The sequence below is a fragment of the Trematosphaeria pertusa genome (assembly GCF_010094035.1).
Source record: "Trematosphaeria pertusa strain CBS 122368 unplaced genomic scaffold BU26scaffold_7, whole genome shotgun sequence".
Classification (NCBI taxonomy): Eukaryota; Fungi; Ascomycota; class Dothideomycetes; order Pleosporales; family Trematosphaeriaceae; genus Trematosphaeria; species Trematosphaeria pertusa.
In genome coordinates, this window is record NW_022987218.1 from 1,632,340 (window position 1) to 1,656,172 (window position 23,833).

The 23,833-nt window shown below is 55.1% G+C and overlaps 11 protein-coding genes across 11 annotated transcripts; 6 read left to right on the plus strand and 5 right to left on the minus strand.

Moving 5' to 3' along the window:
• Positions 1-129: 129 nt before the first annotated feature.
• BU26DRAFT_519390 (uncharacterized protein) lies at positions 130-1,848 on the minus strand. Its single transcript, XM_033829037.1, has 2 exons — positions 1,681-1,848; positions 130-1,618 (listed from the first exon to the last, which is right to left on the minus strand). The coding sequence occupies exons 1-2, from the start codon at positions 1,781-1,783 to the stop codon at positions 351-353; spliced, it is 1,371 nt and encodes a 456-aa protein (XP_033684265.1). The 5' UTR covers positions 1,784-1,848; the 3' UTR covers positions 130-350.
• Positions 1,849-2,037: 189 nt separating this feature from the next.
• On the minus strand, positions 2,038-3,503 carry BU26DRAFT_519391 (putative amidohydrolase). The gene has a single exon (XM_033829038.1). The coding sequence runs from the start codon at positions 3,273-3,275 to the stop codon at positions 2,166-2,168; it is 1,110 nt and encodes a 369-aa protein (XP_033684266.1). The 5' UTR covers positions 3,276-3,503; the 3' UTR covers positions 2,038-2,165.
• A 49-nt stretch (positions 3,504-3,552) lies between these two features.
• Positions 3,553-5,751, plus strand: BU26DRAFT_315471 (uncharacterized protein). The gene is made up of 2 exons (XM_033821974.1): positions 3,553-3,915; positions 4,030-5,751. The coding sequence occupies exons 1-2, from the start codon at positions 3,660-3,662 to the stop codon at positions 5,601-5,603; spliced, it is 1,830 nt and encodes a 609-aa protein (XP_033684267.1). The 5' UTR covers positions 3,553-3,659; the 3' UTR covers positions 5,604-5,751.
• A 487-nt stretch (positions 5,752-6,238) lies between these two features.
• On the plus strand, positions 6,239-7,658 carry BU26DRAFT_315473 (carbohydrate esterase family 4 protein). Its single transcript, XM_033821975.1, has 3 exons — positions 6,239-6,662; positions 6,735-7,178; positions 7,232-7,658. The coding sequence occupies exons 1-3, from the start codon at positions 6,416-6,418 to the stop codon at positions 7,297-7,299; spliced, it is 759 nt and encodes a 252-aa protein (XP_033684268.1). The 5' UTR covers positions 6,239-6,415; the 3' UTR covers positions 7,300-7,658.
• A 359-nt stretch (positions 7,659-8,017) lies between these two features.
• Positions 8,018-9,287, plus strand: BU26DRAFT_426720 (GroES-like protein; the record flags this gene model as incomplete). The annotated part of the gene is made up of 4 exons (XM_033823690.1): positions 8,018-8,270; positions 8,366-8,427; positions 8,485-8,754; positions 8,814-9,287. The coding sequence occupies 4 exons, from the start codon at positions 8,018-8,020 to the stop codon at positions 9,285-9,287; spliced, it is 1,059 nt and encodes a 352-aa protein (XP_033684269.1).
• A 566-nt stretch (positions 9,288-9,853) lies between these two features.
• BU26DRAFT_426205 (calcium/proton exchanger) lies at positions 9,854-12,257 on the plus strand (the record flags this gene model as incomplete). Its single annotated transcript, XM_033823658.1, has 2 exons — positions 9,854-10,567; positions 10,617-12,257. 2 exons carry the CDS (start codon positions 9,854-9,856, stop codon positions 12,255-12,257), a joined length of 2,355 nt encoding a protein of 784 aa, XP_033684270.1.
• Positions 12,258-12,773: 516 nt separating this feature from the next.
• On the minus strand, positions 12,774-14,264 carry BU26DRAFT_505321 (HAD-like protein; the record flags this gene model as incomplete). The annotated part of the gene is made up of 1 exon (XM_033826841.1): positions 12,774-14,264. The coding sequence occupies one exon, from the start codon at positions 14,262-14,264 to the stop codon at positions 12,774-12,776; it is 1,491 nt and encodes a 496-aa protein (XP_033684271.1).
• A 1,095-nt stretch (positions 14,265-15,359) lies between these two features.
• Positions 15,360-17,091, plus strand: BU26DRAFT_605135 (uncharacterized protein; the record flags this gene model as incomplete). The annotated part of the gene is made up of 2 exons (XM_033835569.1): positions 15,360-15,483; positions 15,534-17,091. The coding sequence occupies 2 exons, from the start codon at positions 15,360-15,362 to the stop codon at positions 16,829-16,831; spliced, it is 1,422 nt and encodes a 473-aa protein (XP_033684272.1). The 3' UTR covers positions 16,832-17,091.
• Positions 17,092-17,196: 105 nt separating this feature from the next.
• On the minus strand, positions 17,197-18,009 carry BU26DRAFT_605136 (lytic polysaccharide monooxygenase; the record flags this gene model as incomplete). Its single annotated transcript, XM_033835570.1, has 1 exon — positions 17,197-18,009. The coding sequence occupies one exon, from the start codon at positions 18,007-18,009 to the stop codon at positions 17,197-17,199; it is 813 nt and encodes a 270-aa protein (XP_033684273.1).
• A 1,710-nt stretch (positions 18,010-19,719) lies between these two features.
• Positions 19,720-22,316, plus strand: BU26DRAFT_315596 (uncharacterized protein). Its single transcript, XM_033821976.1, has 2 exons — positions 19,720-21,885; positions 21,952-22,316. Exons 1-2 carry the CDS (start codon positions 19,968-19,970, stop codon positions 22,173-22,175), a joined length of 2,142 nt encoding a protein of 713 aa, XP_033684274.1. The 5' UTR covers positions 19,720-19,967; the 3' UTR covers positions 22,176-22,316.
• Positions 22,317-22,457: 141 nt separating this feature from the next.
• BU26DRAFT_505325 (uncharacterized protein) lies at positions 22,458-23,753 on the minus strand (the record flags this gene model as incomplete). The annotated part of the gene is made up of 1 exon (XM_033826842.1): positions 22,458-23,753. One exon carries the CDS (start codon positions 23,751-23,753, stop codon positions 22,458-22,460), a length of 1,296 nt encoding a protein of 431 aa, XP_033684275.1.
• Between the last annotated feature and the right edge of the window lie 80 nt (positions 23,754-23,833).

Sequence of the window (23,833 nt, forward strand, 5' to 3'; positions counted from 1 at the left end):
GGCAGGAGCGATGCAGGTGCAGCCAGTTTGGGGCTGCCTGAGGGAAAGTACGTCGGTGAGCTCTGAAAGAGTGGGGCGGAAGGGGTGAGGCAGGTGAAACGATACATTGGAAGGAGCGATGTGGAAGTCTAAAGGTTGAAATGGGAAATCAGGTAATGATTAAGTGCCTACCTAGGTAGGTAGGACGGATGCCTTAGCAAACCCAATAATTGTCTCGCCCCCCAACGTGTAGAGCATCAGTTTACTTAGGTAGCATATCTGGGACAAGCACCCCAAATATGGGATCATGCCTAAAGAGGGGTCGCAGTAGAGCCCTACGAGCCAGTCTTGCGCACGTGGGACATCTCCGCCTACATCTCAGTCCCACCTCCTCGCGCCTGCTTCGCCTCGAGAAGCATATCGGTTATCTCTGCCCGTCCTCGCTCCTTCGCGACTTGTAGAGGCGATCGCCAGTCCTCGTGAGACTCCGGGTCTGCTCCATGGCCAAGCAGGAACTTTACGCGATCCTCATTCCCGGCATTCGCTGCATGCCATAGCAGACTGACCCCAAGGTGGATGTCGGGCGTTCCGTCGATGTCCGCGCCGCCGCTGAGTAGGGTCTCGAACAAGTGGATGCAGTTCGCGTTAAGCTCGACGGCGAGTGGAGTGGTTGTGGAAAGATGACTGTGGTCGACGAAGCACTTCGCCATGTTGGGGTCGATGTAGCCCTTCTCAATCAAGAGACGGAGGACACTGCCGTCCCCATGGCTGAAGAGATATTGGCAGAGGGCTATGCTGAATTTGCCCCCACCGATGAAACCAATCACACAGTCAGCTGTGCGAGGCTCGCCATATTCGATACACAACCTCATGAGCTTTTCCTTCCGACTAGCTATGTATTTGTCAAGACATTGGTTCTGAGTCCGAAGAAGGAAGTCGTAGATAGCTTCGGCGGCTGCAGGACGAGACGCATGGATACAAGCTCGGAGGGCATCGTACAGTGGGGCAGCGACCTTAGTTGTAACTCTTAGGTTTCCAGACGTGGCGTCCGCGTCGAGGGCAACTGATAGCTGACCGAAGACCTTCTCCATGACCTTTGTCTTGCCCGTCGCAGCTGCAGCGGTGAGCGCACTTTTGAACGGATACGCTGCTTCCAGTGGATCGAATGCAGGTGCAATAGTAGCCTGGAAGAGTTCGACGTTGCCCACGGCAGCCGCAGCTGCGGGTAATAGATGAGGGAAGTGCTCCGCTGACTTGTCGAATTCAAGCTTTTGGCTGTCGTATCGCCCTACCCAGTTTGAATCCAGAACAATGGCGTCATATGCGCGCTCACGGAGATTGACGGCGATAGAAGCACATATATCTGCAGCGTATGCATCCCGGACCGCTTCGGCACCGGAGCCTTCCATGTCAACCAGGATCTCCACAAGTTCCTTGGCCCACAACGCGACGGGAGAAGAGAATGCCGAAAGCCCAGCGAGTCGACTGCGAAGTATAACGGCCCCGTATTGGATAAAAAGCCGCTTGAATGCATTGTACGCTTGACTACTCCTTGTAGGGCCGTGGGACTTGGGCAAGAGAAAAGCGTTGGCGGGCTGGTGCGCCGTCACATTCTGAAAGATCTCAGCAGCAAAGGCTCCTAGTAGGTAACGAAGTTAGTTTCTGCCTCATGGCCGGGGTTCACGGGAGGGTAGAACTTACTGCAGACGGCTCTGTACTTGAAAGCATCACAGACGCCCACACCGTCTACCAGCAGATGGATGACCTGAGCGAACAGCTCCGCCGGAAAATCGAGCAACTCCATCTCGAGGCAATTCTGGGTAGCGCTTGCGGTTGAGAGGCTGAGGCAGCTCAAACTTTGGCGTGTGGGGGATAGCAAAGGGCTGAAAGGCAGCAGCGGAGGGGTAGCGGGGTATACGCGGTTCACGCGCGCTGGCACGTGCATCAGGCGTAGCCGGAGAGGCTGCGCCCGGACCACCACACATAGCCACAACTGAAGCTACCAAATAGCAAATACAGAAAACAGGAGGGTTTCAATGAGAAGGTGAGCGTGGTCATGGAAAAGGGCAATCTGGCTTGAAAACAGGGCGCGGGACTGGAACACAGATTCTGTTGCAGCAGTAAGAAGACTGGGCACCTCAACTCCGTCATCGCATAGTAGTCTGCCGCAAGAAGCCTAATCTCTTCTAAGCACCGTCGGCTCTTTGATAGATTTCTTTGCCGGCCTTCCACACCTTGACCACCTTCCTCAGAGCTTGAATATCGGTCGTCGGATCGCCTTGAACGAGTAGTAGATCCGCTCTCTTTCCATCACCGATGACACCGCACTCAAGGACCTTCAACATGTCAGCCGAAAGCTGTGTAGCGCCATTCAGAATCTCAATGGGATTTAACCCCGCCTGTGCCAGCAGCTCCATCTCCTTCCAGAGCGCTTGCCCATGTTGTACACAAGCAATAGTGCTCCGATTTGAGTCTGTCCCCACGAGAATCGGGACTCCGGCGGCGTGCAACGCCTTGACCGACTCAAGCGCAGGCGGAAAAGAGATGGCCGGGATCCATCCTGAAGCACATATTGTTTCGCACATGACGAGCGTGGGGACTGCTATGATTCCTTTGGCTTTCATCAGCTTTGCTTCGTCTAGCGTAACCGGGCCGTCCATGGGGACGTGCGTAATGATCGAGACTGTCGGTTCGGTGTTGAGCGCCATAAGAAAGGCGTCATGGCAGGCAGCATGCACAATCGTCATTCTCCCATGTTCTTTGGCTGCCTTTGAAAGCTGGTTGACAATCTCCTGGCTCGGCCCAGGGACATCGGCGACGATCTTGATATAGTGCGCTCCTTCTTTGACACGCTCTTCGACAAATTCGGCCGCGGCCTCCACCGTGTCCACAAGGCTCCCGGCATCTGCCATTTGCATCTTCGAGTGCGTACTCCCGGTGCTGGTGGCAAAATTTCCGGTATAGAAGATATCGGGCGCGATGGCCTCGTTCCGGAAGAGCTCGTAATGCTCGGTGCTCATTCGGCCACAGTCAACCGCCATGGTGATGCCACAGGCTACCATGTCCTTGAGCAGAGGGATTGACTTTAGGGTCTCTTCATGTGTGGGCGTGGATAGATGAACGTGAGTGTCCCAGAGACCTGGAAGGAGAGTACAACCGGTGCCATCGACGATAGTTCCATCGTCGGCCTTGGGGATAATGAGGCCGGTTGACGTATCGAAGCTGACCTCGGATAGGCCATCAACGACGTTCTCGCCGTCGAAAACGCGTACGTTCGTTACGGTAATTGTAGGCATTGGCTCGCGGGTTCGCGACGATAAAGTACAGTACCAAGCGATGATTGGGTTAGGGGCCTTTCCAACAAGACTGAAAAGATGGAGGAAGAGCAAATTCAGTTATGGGGGGAAGTTCTTCTTTTGAATCCATCGCGGCCATCCGCAACAGTCGCCATCCTTGCTTGAGTACTCCGCTCGTCCCCTCAAGCATCGACGGAAGTTTCAGTAGAAGTTTGACCTTCGCTTCTTTCTGCCAATGCGGCATGGTTTTGTCATGGACCGCAGAAGGATTCCTTGGCTGGACCGTCGGAGGTTTTTGTCTTCCGAGAACCGCCCGCCAATCGTCCGCAACCGACCTCCCGAACTCTCAGCCACAGCGACGCGTGTGTGGTCTTCTCTCGCAACATGCCCTCAAAAGGCGAAGTGTGGCATCGCTTTTGGCCTGCAAAAAGGACCTTGCCCAATTGCTGTCATTATAGTGGTTTGGACTTACGGTGGGCTCTCGTCAGGCGAGTTTCTCCTTCGGAATCATTCCGTTTCATCCGGAGCGGTCTCACAGTACCCCCCTGCTCATCACCATCTTCCACGCTTGCCAATATGGTTAGCAGAGGTGGACGTTCGAAAGGCTGCTCAAATTGCCGTCGGCGGCGTGTAAAGTGCGGTAAGTGTTCAATCGCAGTCGCATTCGCACAGAACGCCACCCATACTGGGATCCCGGTCCTTCCTTCTCCTCGAGCAGGGAGAGAATGACAGCCGTTTACTAACCCCCTCTTAGACGAGAGCCGCCCCATATGTAACCGCTGCAAAAAGCGAGGATTAGAATGCGGCGGCCCCAAAGATCCCACTTGGATCAGTCAGAACAACACGTTTCCTCCTTCTCCTCCGGAGGCGGACGTGTTGGCACTATCCGGAATCATGCCCAGCAACCTCTCTTTTGTTGCGTTTGAAGATGATATCTGCGTGGCATATACGAAGAAAAATCTTCTACGAGGCGGCTCCGTAGAGCTGGCTTGTGAAATGATCGAGTGGAAACCTGGAGCTGGAGATCTCACAACGGAGCCTGGCCTTGACCTTCTCAGGAAAGCTGTCCTCAGTCTCTCTGTTACCTTTTTCGGAAGTCAGCATCGTCAGAAGAAGATTACACGTCGAGGATACCAGCAGTACGGCGAAGTCCTGAGGCAACTAAACTCGCACCTAAGTCAGCCTCATCTTCAGACGACTGATGAAACGATTCTCACTGTTCTGACTTGCATGCTTCTTGAGATATTTCTGCCAACCGGTCCGAACAATTTCCTCAAGCATGTGCGAGGCATCGAAGCGATTCTAGACTTGAGGGGTCCTCCCGTATCCGCGACAGAGACGACGTCCACTATCTTTCATGGACTTCGAGTACTCTCAATTATCGGTGGACTGGCCCAGTCGAGACCTTCGATCTATGCTCGGGAAGAATGGAAATCAATTCCACCTCTGTTTACCGGTGAAGCCACCCTGATCAGACACGAGATATTCCAGATTTTGGCCGACTGCACGCTACTAATGAGCGCACGCGAAAAGGTCGCTGTAGATTCCGGGAGCCCAGAGGCCTACCAGGCGCTGTTGGCTAATGCCCACATCGCTCTCGAGAAGTTGAAGGCCCTATTTCCACGCTGGGAAAGGTACAATGAGAGAAAGATGGATGAAACCACTTCGGGGATAGGGAAGGAACTTCGGATTGCAAATCACGCGTCTGCAACGACATACATGCTCTACAACGCGGCGTACATGTGTATTCTCAGGATTATCCATTCTCTCGACCCTTCACCGAAGCACGCGTCCTTGCGAAACTCCGCCGCCATCAAAATCGTCAGATGCCTCGAGCTCAGGCAATTTAAGAAGCGGGAAGGCGGCGCAGAGTCAAACACGATCGGCTTCGTGGCAACAAAAGTCGCGTGGGAGGCTCTCGGCGGGTTCAGCTCCCCGGAAGGAAGAAGGCTTGCCCGTGTTGTAAAAAGCGCGGCCAACGGGATCTTCGCGATTGGCGCATGGGAGAACTGGGATCAGGATAGACCAAGGCTGTCGCCCGTTGTAGGTCTCGGCATCGCAGACCAGATGATGTGGAATGCGTGGAACCAACCTATATGGGCTGAGCACCAGCCGGCTGGAGTCCAGATGGGACCTCATCTTTTGGTGCAGCGCGACATTATCAACCTCGGAGAGAAGCAGACGACGCAACAAGCACCGCCGTATATCCATTTTGAAGGAGCGGTACCGCACCGACACAGAAAAGCGGACTCCTTCCTTAGCATCCAAGATCAGCTGCAATCGTCAGAGATCATAGACCAGTTGAAGAGTGTCGTCGGATCGGCATAGCCATTCACAATATTTGGAATTCTAGGCGGCGTTTGGTGACCGTCATCATTCCGATTTGCTTCTTCACACCAAGGCAAACAGAAGGCCACGCTGGAGACCTTTGGTTCAACTCGTGCTCGGAAAAAGCTAGTACAGTACGCTCTTATACTCCTCGTAATCCTTGCCAGGCTTCTAGTCCAAAACAAACATGCCCATATACGATGGGGTAATTTTTCGTCAAGACTCGGTTTTAGCCCCAGGAACGGCCCGCGCTGTTAGATCTCCTGGGTTTGCCAGCTCTTCAAGCTTTCGGTTGCATGTTTGAAAGTATTCGTCACTTTAAAGCATGTCGGTCACGTGTTTGGAACCTGCCGATATCCCCATTTAGCCGGCGGCAACTACGCGGGGCGGATATGGATTCCATGTCGACTATCCGTTCATTATGCTCGGATGAAGGGCAACACAGGTCCCAAATATAACAAATAGACTTCGCGAGCAAATGATGGACTCACTACTGTCGCTCTTCCACCAATCGCACTATCCGCACCCCGCTAGCTTCCACCCCCGATCCACACAGCGCATTCGCCTCCCCAGTCTCGACTCCCAGCGAGAGCCACGCCCACGGATACTTGTCCAGAAACGGACCGCTGTACCAAGGCCCCGGATAAACACACCTGATCTACCAGGAATGAGCCAAGAGCCTCTAAGCTTCTGCAATATCTAAACTTACGCTTTGCTTAACCTCACAGGCCGAGCGTTCATATTTAAGGAACAGTCGACCCCAAGATGGGGCGTCTTCGTGTCTACAGATCGCTCGGCTATACACCGCAGTCATGGGCCTCACAACTCTATTCGTAGCCTCTCTGGCAGCCGTGACCGGCGCAGTGCCGGTTCTAAACCCCATTCAAGCGATCCAGGCTGCGGGCCCACCAGCAGGACAAGTTATCACCAAGTGCACTTCGCCAGGCATGCTTGCCCTCGCATACGACGACGGGCCCTATCAGTACACGCAGAAGCTCGCCGACATCCTGTCGCAAGGCGGAGCGAAGGGAACCTTCTTCGTGACTGGCACACTCTACGGTAGGGACTCCACTTGAGGCGCACCGCCCTCTGCCCACCTCTGTGCCCCGGCTCACGCAAGCAAACCAATAGGCTGCATCTACAACCAGAAGACGGCCGTGCAGAACGCGTACAAAGCAGGCCATCAAATCGCATCGCACTCCTGGACGCACCCGCAGAACTTCGGATCCTTGTCCGCAGCTGACCTGACCTCGCAAATGCAGAAGGTCGAGAACGCGCTCGCCAACATCATTGGCGTGAAGCCGACGTACATGCGGCCTCCTTATCTCGCCACGGGCGGCAACGTGCTCTCGACCATGAAGACCCTTGGCTACAGGGTGATTACGGACGATGTCGATGCGGAGGATTGGAACGGCAAGACGCCCCAGCAGAGCGAGCAGAAGTTCCAGCAGGCGGGCGCCAGTGGCAATGGACACATCCCGCTTATGCACGAGACGTATCAGGGGACTGTTGAGACGCTCACGCCGTGGCTGATCAACTGGGCTAAAACGAACAACCTCAAGCTGGTCACTGTCGGTGAGTCGTCCTCCTTGCTCGGGCTGCGACCGCAACGGGCTAATGGTGCGCAGCTGAATGCCTTGGTGACCCGACTGGTGCATATCTCAACGCTACTGGAGACGGCAAGATGTCTTGCTAAGGGTTTGCGCTTGCGTGTCTGCCTGCTGGCTGCAGGATGGACAGCTGCGCTGCTTCAGCTTCATGAGCTTACAAACGCTCTTTACGAATCACATATCTTCATCAGGTATCCGACTTTGAAAGACGACTCCGTGTTTCCAGGAGAAGTTGCTTATGTGATCGCTCACGCACGTGAATCCGTGGGCTTGGCGTGAATGTCGGACTATGACATCACCGACTTCCCGACGGCACCAACGGCTTTTCTTTCGACCCCACTGCAAACTTAGAACGCCACGACGCCTCTAATACGATGTCTGCTGCATATCGACGAACGGCTGGGATCTAGCCCCGCCGCAGCGCCTCGTGGCTGCATCTTATCGTCCTGCTTTGCCCTTTCGTGTTCGCATTTGTCGCTTGATGGGCTGCATGGCGTCCACTAGCCTTACTCTCTTGTTGATTACTCTTCTCCCCTGAGCTGACAAAGGCCGTTCAGTTGATGCACGCAGGAAGGATTGGGGTCTTTGTGCAGCGATGCGCTCGACTCCATGAAGGATTCAACCTTCCGGTGGTGGGCTCTGGAATGCGATATACGAGGGATGAGGTATAAGTAGCAGCAGCAGTAGCAGCAGCATACTCCCTCCCATCTTCCTCCTTTCAGACATCTCAATCTCTTCTCATCTTTCAAACACCATTTCGAGTAGTCGACCACAAAAAGATAACGAGCGAAGCCATCGTACACCATGAAAGCCATCATTGTCGAAAAACAAGGCGCGCCGGCCAAAGTTAGCTCAGACCAGGAGATGCCTGAGCCGGGCGAGGACCAGATTCTCGTCAAGTCGATCTACACCGCTGTCAATCCGGTCGACGCCTTCATGGCGGACTGGGGCATTCTCGTCGAAGAGTGGCCTTTTGTTCCGGGCAGCGATGCCGCGGGTGTGGTTGTCAAGGCGGGAAAGGATGCTGTTAGTCCTCTCGGTGCGCTGTTCAAGGAGGGTACGTAGATCGCGGTATACACTCTGACATGCCTTGGTTCAACTGCCCCCTTCTTTAATTCTATATATGCGCTAACTGTACCGCCACCTCTGTAGGAGACGAGGTGTTTGGATGTACGAGGCTGGGAATCAAGGGGTATTCGCCATGGCAGGAATATGTACGTCCTTCCCGGCTCCCTCAGTATCGCTGATCTGCAGTTGCTTACGCATCGTAGTTCCTGATGGACGTCGCCGTCACTATTCCAAAGCCCGGCAACATCACTCTTGCGCAAGCCTCCACAATCGGTGTTGGTGTTCTGACCGCGTTCTTTGGCGTCTTCGACGGGCTAAGGATCCCGCTGGTTGATGCAGAGAGTCTGCCGCCTGCAAAGGATGAGTGGGTACTCGTCTTTGGAGGCGCGAGTGCCGTAGGCAAGTTCGCGGTGCAGACGCTCAAGGCTTGCGGGTACAAGGTGGCCACCACGTGCTCGGCGAAGTCCTTCGATGTAAGCTATCTCACTCGCTGAACACGATCCGTGATGCCCGTTTACTGATTCGGGTTTAGCTGCTCAAATCTCTGGGTGCCGATGCGACCGTCGACTACAAGAAGTCCGAGGCCGATATCATTGGAGAAGTTAAGAGCGTAACCGGCGGCAAACTGGACCTAGCATTCGACGCCGTATCCGTGAACAACGGCCTCGCGTCCGCAATCTTCAAATCCCTTGCTCCCACCTCGCCAGCTACGGCGCGCCTGTACACCACGACCAATGACTGGGAGCCTCTTCCAGACGCCTCGCTCGGCTTCACTTCCAACCCTATTCTGCTGGGCCCGATTGGTCGCCCTGGCGCCGTTGAGCCGAATAAGCGCTTGAATGAGTTCATTCCGATCGCGTACAAGCTGCTAGAGAGTGGCAAGTTGAAGGCGGGCGAGTACAGTGTGGAGGGGGAGGGCGTTGAAGGGATCCTGAAGGCGTGGGATGTGCAGAAGAGCGGGAAGATGGGAAGCACCAAGGTCGTTGTTAAAGTAGCTGATGTGTAGATGTTACCGGATATAGGATATTCTTCTACAGAGCACTAGGTGATCCTTTTGCTCCTGATAGTAGAGTATCAACCACTCTGGCCCGAAAGCTGTACTCTCCACGTTCTCTGTCTCACTTTTTCGCCGGCTTTGACTTCGCAATAGTCTCTGCATGATGACTCCCCTATCGGATTTGGTGCCGAGTACTTAGTTTGCATGCGGGGAGATGTCGATCAGCGGGGGAAACTTGGAACGTTGTGAGCGCGAGGGTCTGGACTGGCATGGGATGACGGCTGCATTACCCCCATCTCTTCACTTATACTTGGCGTTCTGTGTAGCGCGAATGGGAGTATTCGAAAAGTGAGGCGCAAACGCCAGTGTGTGGCTTAGCTGTGGCGGGGGACACTGTGAAGCGCATGACGTCATTTCCCAAACGAAACAAGCACTAGCGGGGCTTGGCGCCTTCTGATCCGGCAGCCTTGATTCGCGAAGCTTGCGTGTCGGACCAAGCCCTACAAGAGACGCCTCGCCCTGGCTTCCGTGTTGCCCCCACGTACTCTCGTACACCCGCGCAAACACCACCATCGATGGGAGAAACTGACGAACCGCCTTTATCGCGCAGTGTCAAGTCTAAGGCAGCAGCACTAGGCTTGAGACACAGCAAGAACGCGGCACCCGTTCTCCCAACCCACGAATCCCCCAATAATGACACCACGCGTGCAACCTCCAACACCACGCTCGATGAGAAGCACTCTCCTAACGGCGCTGGATCCGGCGATAGCAGCGCCAACCGCAACAATGTCGCCGACAAGATGTCGTCCTCTCCACCGCCGCCAGCCCCTCCTCCGGTTGAGGGAGAGACATATTCCACCGTAGAGCCAAAGCCGCCCATGGCTACGCGCATGAAAAACGGAAGCAAACGATTCATCCAGCACACCAAGGATGCGTTGTTCTACAGCTGGGTCAACTTGCTGTTGATCTTCGTCCCCATCGGCATCGCTGTCCACGCAGCTGGCCTGAGCCCCGAGATTATCTTCGCCATGAATGCCATTGCCATCATTCCGCTGGCCGGCATGCTCGCCCACGCCACCGAGGCGGTCGCAACAAAGCTCGGAGACACGCTGGGAGCACTTCTGAATGTCTCTTTTGGCAACGCCGTCGAGCTCATCCTGTTCATCATCCTGCTTGCCGGCGACCAGATCGAAGTCGTGCAGGCAGCGTTGCTAGGATCCATCCTAGCCAACCTGTTGCTCATTCTGGGCATGGCCTTCTTGCTTGGAGGGCTGCGCTACCAAGAGCAGGTAAGTTTTGCAACCATGCTCTGTCAACCGCCCGTGCTAATTGTCCCAGGTCTACAACAGCACCGTCACACAGATGAGCGCTGTTATGCTCAGCTTGGCTGTCATGAGCCTACTACTACCGACCGCCTTCCACGCAGCCTTCTCCGACAATGCTATCGCCGACAAGGATACGCTGTATGTCAGCCGTGGCACCAGCGTCGTTCTGCTGCTGGTCTACGTTCTGTACCTGCTCTTCCAGCTCAAGAGCCACAGCTACATGTACGCCAGTACGCCCCAACACATCATCGACGAGGAGTCCCATCCCGGTATGCTTGCCGACATCCTCAACTCCTCGAGCTCCGACTCCTCGTCGGATTCGAGCAGCAGCGACAGCGACAGCTCCGCTGGCTCGCATAGGACGGCCAAGTCAAAGTTTAAGAGGAGAATACGCAGGATGCGCCGCAAGTCGAGCGCAAGCTCAAAGGAGACACCATCGGCACCCTCCGTCATGAGCTCCCCATCTGTCGAGCATCATAAAAGCTACTTCGAGTCGCACCGCAACGGCGGCGCCGACAACGATCACACTATTGATATGGCGCCAATGTCCGAAGGCGTGGCTCTACATGCTATCACTAGCGGCGACGAAGCCGACGTAGACGAGCGACATGCACCCGTTGCCCGCGACTTCGAAGCTGGTTCGTCAGGCTCTCCCCCTGCTACCAGACAGGAGAAGCGCAAGTCCAAACACAAGAAAAAGCACCACAAACAGAGCGGCAAAGACGCGGATGAGGAAAATGAAGTTAGCGTGGTTCCCGCTGCGCAAGACGCTTGGCCCACTACTAAGGTCGCGTTTGCCGAAGAGCTACAGCAAGGGGAAGCTGCAGCTGCGGCGAAGCGCCGACCAGCCTTGTCTTCTCTACTGTCCAACAACGTCTTCGTCAATCCGCAGAATCCCGCCCCTATCGGAGGTGCTGCCCCTAACATCCGTGTTGCAGCACCAACGCCGCGATCGCTGCGGCGCACCAGGTCCATGCCGGACAATATCAGCCGCCTGCATTCGCAGTCCAGCGCGACTAATCGGCCTGCTCCTTCGCGTCCCAATTCGGGCGCTGCCACCGTTGCCGAGGAAGAGCCTGAAGAAGAGCACGCTCCGGAGATGTCTCGTACCGCTGCGATTGTCATGTTGCTGATTAGCACTGCTTTGGTCGCCGTCTGTGCTGACTTTCTGAGCGACGCCATTGAGCCAATGGTTGAGACTACGGGCGTAAGCCAAGCATTTATTGGACTTATCATCCTGCCCATCGTCGGCAATGCCGCTGAGCACGTCACCGCCGTCACAGTTGCCGTGAAGAACAAGATGGACCTCGCCATTGGCATAGCTGTCGGCTCGTCTATCCAGATTGCCATCTTTGTCACGCCCTTCATTGTTCTCCTTGGTTGGATCATGGGCAAGAGTATGTCGCTCTACTTCAACATCTTCGAAACGGTGGCCTTGTTCGTTACCGCCTTTGTGGTCAACTTCTTGGTGCTTGACGGCAGGAGCAACTACTTGGAAGGAAGCTTGCTCATCGCGGCGTATGTGATCATCGCGCTAAGCAGCTTCTTCTACCCCGACGGGTGCGACGCCTCACAGATCGGCGGCAGCGAGAACACCTGCGGGGCTGCCGCCTCTCAGGCTGCAGCTCTCGTGAAGAGGCTCGTGGGAATGTAGAGGATACGCGCGTAAGGAATATGTGTGGCGGATGGTAGAATCGAACGACTGGGATTCAATGTTATAGGACGATGAGCAATACCGCGGCCGTTTCGCTCGGCCCACCGAACAGACAATTGCAACGGGATCGGTGGAGTCCCGCGGGAACGCGTGAGTGGGTTTCATGTTCCTCACACTCGTTTAGTTTGCGCCACTTTTACATTCGTTAACCCAACATGCACACTGGAAACGGAATGACTGCACTGGTCATATGGCCTCGATTTATACCAACTCAATTAAAATCTGGTGTACATGTTTCTATGTCTGCCATCGGCCCATTTCCATGTCACATTCTGTTCTAGTCTGTTCTGATTCTAGTTCGACTCACTCCAATGGGAGTGCCCAGCCGTTCCTTACCCATATTCTCTGCAAGCCATATACGCAGTCGCGCCTTCCCTATCAGTCAGCTCATCGCACCATCCCAAGGCTGACAATCCATGCATGATGCTGGCTTTCCGCTAGCATTTTGAGATTTCCTCACTCGTTGCTCGGCTCTTTCTCTTTCTCCATGTCTGTCTCGAGAGCTTTCACGGCATAGGACGTGACAACGCCACGATTACCAATCCGCTTCCGACTCCTGCCATATCGACAGACCCAACCCGTCTCCCATCCGCCGTCGACATCCTGCAACTCCTTCAGGTATTCGAGGTCCGACCCCGCCCACACATCGACCGCCTGACATGCAAGCACGCGCATGACCACTGCGAGTGAATCGTCACGTCGCCCAACTCGGTTGCGTAAATGCTCGGCCAGAGGCTGGCGCAGAGCTTGCACTTCTGGGCACGCGGGGTTGGACGCGACAAGGCGAGACAGAAAGAAGAGAAAGGATTCGGCCGAGTAGTAGTGCAGAGTGCCATCGGTGTATCCACGCTCCCTAAGCGTCTGACGGATGAAATCGAGCGAGTCGCGTACTTCGTCCCCGCGGCCGTACTTGTAGAAGGCGCGAACGACATTCGTCAATACAACGGGGTCGACCCGCGGCCGGTTGCTGCAGAAGTAGGTTTGGACGAGGTTGTCTGCGTTTCGATTTGCCAGGATAGCGTCGAGGATGCGGTGTGCGGAAGACGAGGGCGGAGAGAGAGCGAGCAGCGAGCAGGCTGTTGTATCGACATCGTCTGGAAAGCTCGTTGTTGTCCCGACTGGCGCATCGATGAAGTAATTCCAGATACGTGCTTCACCCATACCATTCGCTGCACCGTTGATTTGTTCCGCCGTTGCTTGGGGGCTGCCACGCTCGAGGCTGACCAGCGAGCTGTCTCCCGTCACGTCCAGTATGAGAAACTGGGAAAAGGCGTCGTGGAACGCTGGTCCGTTCTCGATCGCGGACATGTGGTTTCCCGCGTGTCGCGCCAGGAACGCCTTCGCCCGGGGTACCGGATCCTGCAGCAGGTTATGCAGCTTACGTACGAGAGCGGAAGCAGATTCGAATACGATCCCAGTCATGCCGAAGGAACGGGCTGCGATCACGTTATCGATCTTATCGTCCACGAATATCATGTCGGCTGGCTGAGTCCCGATCCCACGGACAACGTGCCTGTAGAAGCCTAGTTCAGGCTTTCTCATCCGGGCGTCGAACGAAGTGTATACATCATCGAAGAGGCCCCAATCTGGCAGCACTGTCCTGAGACGAGCAAAGTCTCCCTCGGAGATATTTGTCATGGCGAAAACTTTCAAGCCGCTCTTGAGTTCTTGCTTGAGAGACTTGAGCTGGGCCACGAGTCCGTGGTCGACCGTGAGTGTCGTCCGGCATTGATTGAGCGCTTCTTGGATGGCGGCAGGGTCGATTGAGAGTTCAGCGCCGATAGCCTCCACGGCTGCCGTCTCGCTGAGCTCGCCTCGCTCGAGGGCACCCCATGTTGGAGAGAGGAGGACAGAGTGGAGGACTGAGCCGGGCAGGGCCGTCAGTGCGGAGGTTGACCAGTGAAAGAACACATCGCCAAGGTCGAGGATCAGAGTGGAATGGCGCATGCTGGACTCGTAGCTTCTGGTTGTGGAAAGTTCCTCCTAATTGCCTTCAGCAGGTGAAGACCGAAGGTGATGAGGTTGTGGTTGAAGAGTTGCAGGAGCGATGTGTGAAGGTAGGTCGGGTCTTAAAAGAAGGAGGCCCGGGCGTTTGCGTTGTAGTGTTTGCTACGGGGGCAGGTGCCACCCACGGATGGCAACACGTGGGATAGGCGCTCTTGCCGTGAAAGGCGAGGTCATACCCAACCCCCGACCACCCCGCTTGGCGAGGATTATAACTGGCATGTGCCCCGACATGTGGGTAACTCTACATTCCTCATGAACAAGTGGTGGTTGCCAACGTCTCTACGTGGACTCAATGCAAGGTTGGGAAGTATGAAAGTAAGCGGTATGCACTCGTACTCATATCCAGATCCCGCAAGCGAATTAAGAATACTTCCTTCTTTGGGTCGGATTTAACAGCTAGAATCACTCGGCTCCTTACTCTGCCCCGAGAGCACTTCACGCCCCCATTATCAAGGAATGGATTGGACCTTTAAGCCTTCTAGATCTATTTCACTTACGTAAAGATTGCAGCAAGTCGGCCACGTACGGAGAACTTGAAAGGCTCAACATCGCTTTTGTGAAAACCGTCGACCACGAACTCCTTGTCAACACTCCATTACAAACATATATTCAAGTGTCAGTCATGTGTGATAACCTAGCTACTGCAATACTGGCACCATGGAGCTATCACCTTCACTTTGTGTTTAGATCCGGGCGCTGGACTCTTACGGGCTCCAGAACTTTCTGTACGCCCTCACTCGTCTATCTCACTTGCCATCTGATCAGTCATTAGATCGCACAAATCCTCATTCACCGCTGGTTTAGTTCCTTCTGACGAAGTCGACAAGAAGGTGACTTGTTCTCTCACCGTGCCCTTTGCTGTTCCGGGCGGAACTAGATATCTATTAGCCTGGGGGTCCCCGAGAGGCGCTTTTTCTCCAACCCTTTCTTCTCGCTCCAAAGCTTCGGCTAGATCCTTCCTGAGTTGCCAGTCATTAACCAAACACTCCCTCTACGCCCGGGCAATCAACGGACCGCTCTCCTAAAGCTTCCAACATGAACGCACGGAATCGACCAGAGAAACTCACTGACCTTCCGCCAGAGCTCCTGCAGCGAATCTTGTCCACTTACGTCAAGATAGCCGGAGTCACGGCCGCTTGGAAGACGCGTACAGTGTGCAGTAAGCCTAAAATTACCTTCTGACATTACGTATTACTAACCCATCATCAGAAGCATTTTCAGTCTGCATCACGTACGACATCCTAGCGAAGCAACCCATCCACGCTTTCCTCAAGAATTTCCCCAACAATGGACGCAAGATTCTAAAGACGAACATGGCATCATATCTCCAGTATAGAGTCAAGAAACTCAACGGTGCGCACGATCTCTTGCCTCGATATATCCAGCGAACGCTCGACCGCGTCGAAGAGCTCACAGGAAAGACGACGGCAGCCGAGCGAGATAAGAACGAGGAAATTCTGTGCAAGCTGATTGCCAGGCAATGCGAAGACACCTTCTTCTTCTTCACCACGAGCAGCGCGAGCAAATCTTCTAAGGCAAAGGCAGTGCATCTCGAGGACTCCGGCAAAGAATTCGTCATCTCGGCCAGTGCGGCAATCGGAAACATCAAAGCTCTTGAATCTCTTCTCACAGCGAAGCCTGGGGACCTATGGAAGACATCCTACGCCTTCGGCTTTCCACTCGTTGCAGCTGCATCCGCCGGCCAGCTCGAAGTCGTTAAGGCTATCATCCATACCTTAGACTGCTACGGCTCCTCGCGCAAGAACTCATCATATGAGCAAGAGCGAGCAATAGCCGAGGCTATTACAAGGTCACTCGACAGCCGCAATGCGGAGCTCGTCGAGATTCTGGCTCGCGCATATTCCACATACTGCCCTGTTATAAGGGCAGAACCTTTTCAAGACTGGCTTGTTAGTGCCGTTAATTCGAAGAATCCGAGAATTGTACTGGACATCTTGCAGCTCAAGCACCATGGAGGCGTAGAGATATATGCAGAAGCCCTCCAAGCTGCATGCACCGCTGGGGCTCTCGACATCGTCCGGCTCTTCTTTGACCACGATCTTCTCAATCTCGACCAGGACACGACTCTATTGGGATCTCCGCTACGGATCGCAGTTGCAACCGGAAATATCTCTGTGGTGAAAGAGCTATTGCAGTTAGGAGCCCGTGCCGACGGCCCCAGGCACAGTATGGACTATCCTTGGAACGCTCCAATCTGGTTTGCCGCCCGCGGAGGTAAATGGCGGATCGTCCAGATGCTGGTTAATTGCGGCGCCGAGACCACGCCTATAACTTCCTACCTGGAGTGGAAACGGGGTCTGACATACAACGTTATCAAGAAGGTCGAGGCATCCCTCCAGAAGACCATCGAAGAACCCGTGAAGATAGCTCGTCCAACTCCGGAAAACCCATGGAGGTTGGGGAGGTTCGGTGGGGCGGACGGAACTATACCGTTAGCATCCCCAAATCCCGACTCATATAGGTCCCATCGCTGGGTGGGGCTCTAACTCCACCGAACGCTTAGTAGGGGGTCAATACGCGACGGTTCGAAGCGATTCAGGCTTGCTTCAAAGGACTCCTCAGACTACCCCACAACCCTCCGCTTGCACAGTAATAGATTCTTGATAGACTTCACAGCTGCCGATATATTCCCACTGGCTTATGGAGAATTCCGTTAATACTTTGGCCGGGCAGTTCCCGGGGTCAAGGCCAGCTGGGGGATCGGGGATTTTGCAAATCGATTTTCTTGTCTAGATTTGGATTCGGGTGCTCTTCAAGCCAGCAAGCGGATAACCTCTGCTCCGCTACAGGGCTTCCATTTTCATATGCATAGATAATTGCGGGTTTTCTCCCCTTCTCTTCCACATAGACATCACCGTGTCCTTCTCCGCTCAAACCACCTCTTCTCGTTCGCCTGCTTAACCGGCGTAGCATACTTCCACAGATTCGGCCCAGGAATACTATACCCAGTGAGCTTGTGATGGATATCCACCAAAATGCCCTTATCCCCCATGCCGTACAACTTGCTCCCCACCACGCCTCCCTCGATGCTCTCCGCACCACCCTTCCCCACCCTCACATTCACACACTGCGGATACGCCTGCGCACCATCCGTCTCATTCGCAACATGCAGCGCGATAATTTCATGCCTCAGCACATAATACCCCTCAGCCAACTGACTAGGCAGCTTAACCATCCACGCCGCCCGATTCGCAATCAGCACATCGGACGCCCACGTCCCGCCCAACCCGTCCCACCCCGAGCTATTCAGCCACCCCTGCTGATCAACCTTCACCCACTCCAGCCGCTCCTTCTGCACCGCCGCACAGCTCCCATTGCACGCCGCCAGATACGTCAGCACCGGCCCCTTGTGCGACACCGGCCACTCGTTCCACTGCAGTGTGAGCGCCTCGCCCGCCGACGCGTTGACGTGCAGCGCGCCCGGCGTCGCGTTGTAGTGGCATATTATGGCAGAGGTGTTGAACTGCGAGGGCGGGACGAAGATGTTGCCCAGGTTGGAGGCGGTCCAGGCGGCGAGCGGAGGCGGCGGCGTGGTGCGCAGGGCTAGTTCGGGGTCCCAGCCTTGGTAGACGAGGCCGCTGGCGGTGGTGATGTTGGTTATGCGGCCGTGGGCGGTGGTTGGGGGGATCAGGGGGAGGAGGGGAAGGAGGAGGGAGAGATGCATTTTGGCTGGGTTGGGCGGGCGAAATGTTAGGGGGTGTGATGCTGGCGGTGTGAGAAGGGGAAGGAAATTAGGGAGCGGAAACAATATGTACAGAGAAAAGGAGCAGGAAAAGGATAGAAAGCGCACTTGGATATAAGAAACTAAACAAGCGGAATCTTGCTCAAAGAATTGCGCCCGACGCCGCTCGCAACACGGAACCCGCGAACCGAGAAACTACTCTGTACGTCCCCACACATCCCGCATATTTCCAGGCGAACTTACTTACTGTACTAGGCGCCGCCATATTGCCCATGCCAGCTGCGCCGTTTATATTGTTGGAGCGCAATGTCGGCATCCTTGCATTTACCCCAGATTTAGCGGCGCTTTTGTTTCATATAGACAAGAGGCGCTCATTGGATGTCGCATAGTGGCAATATACATGCTACTCTGCCCGATATAGGGATCAACGGTAGGAGTACGGTTTTGAGTTTTCAGCAGTGAACTAGGACAACATATGTGAGTGACGAGGCCGTCACCTACTGAATTTATAGAAATGTTCAGACTTTCGGCAGGCCCGCCGGAGAGTCCCCTGCGTATGTTGTAACGCAACATCTCATTGGACGGCATGACCCGGAATCGACGAGGCATGACGCGTGGCTGGGAAAGAAACCTGGAAGGAAGGAACCTGGGCAACTGTGCATGCAAACTAAACGTACTGGGGTATTTGTGTCGAAAGAAACTTCCACGCTTCTCTCTCCGTCGTGGGACCGTTATTCATCGGCTAATTTCCATTCGACGAAGGACATTAAACCACCTTTAAGGTTGGCCGCTGGCGTGCTGTCGATTTAGTCTACTAGAATCAAGTCCTAATTCTAGAACCCAAAACAACGTTAAACAGATCCAAGTGGTTCTACCAATTCCAGCTTTCGCGCCTGGCCGTGCTGAAAACGTCGAATCGGAGAGAGGGGGTACCAGCTGCGTTCCTTTACCTACAGCTCATCACGTGACGGTGGCGTAGCCCTGGAGGACGCTTGGAAACCTGTATGTGGCGAAGCAGAGGAAGCAGACATTGACATAGTGTACGTGCCCAAGGTTGCTAGCCTCGATAGTAATGGTGTACCTATCCTAGTGCCGGCTAGTTTCGGGAGGGGCTGAGATACGGTATTGGTGTACAAATTCTACTACGCGCCCAATGAGTTATTCACCGCCGTTGAAAGATATCAAATGCTTCTGCCCACGTTCTCTTTCCAAACACGTTCAATATGCTGTTGGAGATGCCTTCGAGGGATTCTGCAGTCCCCAGAAACGTCAGAACGTATACCGAGATCGCGACTGTGGGACTATGCGGCGATGTCATAGACGTACTAAACTACGTAAAGGACAAAGGGACATAGAGCACGTGGGAAGAAGAATCTACTCATCAAATGCATGACGGTCGATATTTCAGGGATGTGACTGGGTTTGGTACCGGGTTGCGCGTGTGGGGAAGTGCAACTAGATCTGGGCTTGGCCTGGAGCGACCGAAGAGGCAGGCGCCGTCGCGTGTGGTTAATGAAGATCGCTCGTGGCCATCAGAAAGACACCAATGATGCAGCAATTATCGTCGAAACTTGAGCGCGAGATGCCGCTTAAGAGGGAGCTAGCAAGGACAGGGGGAGCCTTGCCATTTCGGGCCTAGCGTTTTAGCCTGTTCTTGGACCTTCAGTCATCGGACCGTGTCACTGCAGACACCGTCTCTCAATCACCAGGCACGCTTCACTTCTAGCCGCCGCACTTTGACCCCACGAATTTGGAAGTTCGGGAGAGCCTGTCCAAGAGACCGTTGTCATAGTGCGCGCACGGTTCTACCACGCGACGCGAAAAATGACGTCCGTTACTTTCACGTCCGTTCACTTCACCCGGGGTACGCTAGTATATAAAGCGCGCTCCGGGGGAGCTATACAAGATGGAGACTCGCACAGCACTAAAGAGAGCCAACCATGGCTGCCCTACTCTCCGTCTGGCTCCTAGTTGCGGCACTGCTTAGTCCAACAACCCTTGCACAAGATGGTACGTGTACTGCTTCAAGACTACAACTGTCCGACCCGCCGTACGAGAGCTATTTCCTTTCGGACTGCCACTCGAGCTCCCACGTAATCCTCACAAGCCCAGGCTCGGGCAGTGACGCCAGCCCCCGATTGCTCATCGCATGGCCCGCCGGCAACAGTGGAATCGCCGCCTTTTTCAAGCCCGAGAACGGCAACAGTGGAACTCTGGGCTTGCACTTGGAGAACAGCACGGCATCCGGGCAGATTCTTGACTCCGTGAACCTGCCCGGGAATCCAAATCCCCGGGTGGGCGTCTCTGGTTTTATTCACTTCGACTCGCCAGCTATCCTTACGCTACCAATACTGGGTAGTATCCGTAATATTCGGGACTACACCGAGGGTGGAGGCAATCTCAATAAGGATGCCCAGAATGCTGTCCAGATCGTCAAATACAATGACGATGGCGCCACCATCTACCGCACATGGTTCGACGACACCACGACGACATGGCTCGACTTTTCGCCATCTAGCGGCGCAGATGCAGTCAAGATTATCCCGGGCGATAAATACACCGTCCGCTTTGGAACTGGCACCTATCGATTTTCAGCGACCTTCAACTACCCTCAGATGCAACAGCTGAGTCCGCAGCAAGTGCTCGACGAAGCATCTGCGGGCTTGATCAACCAGAACCCAGACCAGACAATCTCCCTATCCTTCCTCTCATACAAGGAGAAACTACTTGCTGGCACTTGGCGGTTCCTAACCTACTTTGGTCGCGACAGCATGATTTCGGCGCTGCTCATGCAGCCGATCCTCAGCCAAGGAGAAGGAGGCGCGATTGAGGCAGTTATTGCGGCGGTTCTGGAGCGCATCAACCGAGCGGACGGAACAGTATGCCATGAAGAGATTATCGGCGACTATTCGACCTTGCTCAACCGCCAGAAGGGTATCAAATCCACGGCGCCAGGCTGCGACTACAAGATGATTGACACCGATTACTTCCTGCCCGTCCTCATGAAGAATTACTTTGTGGATACGCAAATAGGAAAGGATCGCGCTTCGGACTTTCTGGGTACCAAGGCTTCTTTTCTAGCTGAAAACTCTGGACTCGCGTATTCGGCGCTCGCACAGCTCACGGCTGAGAAGATCATGAAGACGAGTGCTGCATTCGCTGCGAAGGGTGGGCAGACCGTTGCCAATCTCATCCACCTGAAAGACGGCGAATCCGTGGGAGAATGGCGAGACTCCAATAATGGGCTTGCAGGAGGTAGAATACCCTACGACGTCAACACCGCACTCGTCCCTAGCGCACTGCGTGCCATCGCCGCTTTGAGCAGCGCCGGCTTCTTTCCGGACCACTCCGACTGGAAAGACACAGCCGATCAATATGCGCAGGTATGGGAGGACTCCACGCTGCAGTTCTTCCAGGTCAATGTTGGTGCATCCGAAGCGAAAAGCCTACTCTCAGACTACGTCAGCCAGTCCTCCTTCGCGGGACCTTCCAACGGCGATGACATCACCGAGGATGTTACGTTCTACGGTCTCGCGCTGGGTAGCAATGGAGACGTAGTCCGCGTCATGAACACCGATGACTGCTTCCGCCACTTCCTGCTCAACACTACGAACCAAACCCAGCTCAGCGCATATCTAGGCCAGACCGCAGACAACATCCTGCGCACATTTCCCGCCGGCTTGTCCAGCGATGTGGGCTTGTTCGTTGCCAACCCGGCATATGGCGGTGACGCTAGCATCGCCTCTAATTTCAAGAACTCTGACTACCACGGCACCGTCGTGTGGAGCTGGCAGCTCGCCATGATGGCTGCAGGACTCGCGCGCCAACTCGATCGCTGCCGTACAGGCGACCAACCAGGTAAGCCCCTCCTCCCTGCGCTCACTTTGCACCCATTTGTCTGCCTACTCACTAACCCCGTCACAGACTTCTGCAACGACGGGAACCTCCAGAAGAAAGTCCTCACTGCCTACAACCACCTCTGGGATCTCATCAACGCCAACAGCGACCAGCTGAGCGGCGAAATGTGGAGCTGGAAGTACGACAACGGATTCCAGGTCGTGCCCTTTAGCTCGTACTCAACGACTGAGAGCGATATCCGCCAGCTGTGGAGCTTGACTTTTCTTGCGATACACTGGGATAACGTATAGGCCGCCGAGGCTGAGGCCGGGCCCGGTAGCTAAGCCACATTGTAGATCTTTGTGGGATCCGCTCGCTTTGCTGAGGCTCTTCTTCCCGGGCGTGACGATGTTCTTGCGGATTCCGCATGATGCGAGATGTCAGTTTTAGGGTGGATGAGAGCGTGTTTGAGGAGTATAGAGGACAAGTGCTGACGTTCGCAGCAGATGTCCATGTTTGCAAGCGATCATAGTAGCATCGGACTGGAGTCTATATAGAGCTCTCCCGTCCATAAATACATAAATTACATCTCCTCACCGCCGTACTAAGATAACAATAGCCTTCTCCACAACCACCATGCCCGACTTCCCCGGATCTCTCTTCACCACCCGCGCCGCAACAAAATACCACGTCTTCCCACTCCCGCCCTTCTTCTTCTTCTCCCTCTTGTTCTTCTCGTTCAAAAGCAGCTTGACCCGCGCATCCCGCTCGTTCAGCGCTTTCCCATCATACAGACTCGCCTCTTTGAACACCGCCGCCATCTTGCGCAACTGCATCTGCCCGCGCCGGTGCGGCAGGAACTGCGGCGCGGTTTTCGGCCCGAAGGCCAGGCTGCCGACACCGACTTTCCAGCATTCGTAGTGCTCGGCGGGGAGGAGGCCTATTCCCGCGGGGTGCTCTTTGCCGCCGCGGCCGAGCAGCCGCTGCATGGAGCTTGAGCGGCGGATTGGTTTTGGCGGTGGGGAGGAGGAGTTGTTGGGTAGGTAGTAGAAGTCCGGGCTAGGTGTGCGTGTGCGACGCGGCTTGTACGGCGGCGGTGGAGATGCAGCGGTTGCGATATTCGACGCATAGCTCCGCAGTGTCTCGCTCCGCTTCTTGTCCAGCTTGAAGCCAGAGTTCACCCTCGTAGCGGGATGCGGTCTCTTCGGGCCGCCCAGAGGCGGCGTTTTCTTCCGCCCGCCGAGCTTCTTCCTCCGATAGCCCCTGAGTGCTTTCCTCAGGCGCGCGAGGACGAGACTCAGCACCAGCGTCCTCGTGACATTGGATCCAGAGCGCGGTCTAGCGGCCCTCTCGCCGTTAACAGGAGGCGGTACCAGCGCAGCGAGCGCGCCCAACTGCCGCGCGAGGCCATCGATTTGCCTCGTCAGCGCTTCAACAGTGCCCTCGAGCCTCCAGAGCACACTAATCCCCTCCTTACTCAAAAACACATCCAGCACGCTCGTCGCGACGACCAAGTCGGCCTTACACTCGGCAATCTCCTTCTTGCCGTCGGTGCTCCAGCGGAACCGGTCCCACAGACTAACATGCTGCTGCTTAAACCCCTGGTACTTCTTCAGCAGCCGCTCCATGCGCCGCAGCGCCTTCTCGCACAGCCCGACGTGCGCTTTGAGCGCGTGCTGGCGCGTCCGCGCGATGTCGTTGCGCTGGTGCACGAAGGAGCGCGGGTTGTTGACGAGGTCGGATTTTACGCCCTCGAGGCAGAGGGCCAGGGCGTGGATGTGCTCGCGCGCGAGGCGGAGCTCGGAGGGCGCGGATTGGCAGTTGTTGTAGAGGTCGTAGGCGCGTTTTAGGACGTGGGCGATGCTGAGGATGTCGCCGAGGGCGGCCATTGTGGTGGTGGTTTACGTTTCCAGTCGACGTTTGTCTGGATCGAGCGGCTGCCGTATAGGGATGAATGTTCGTATATAGC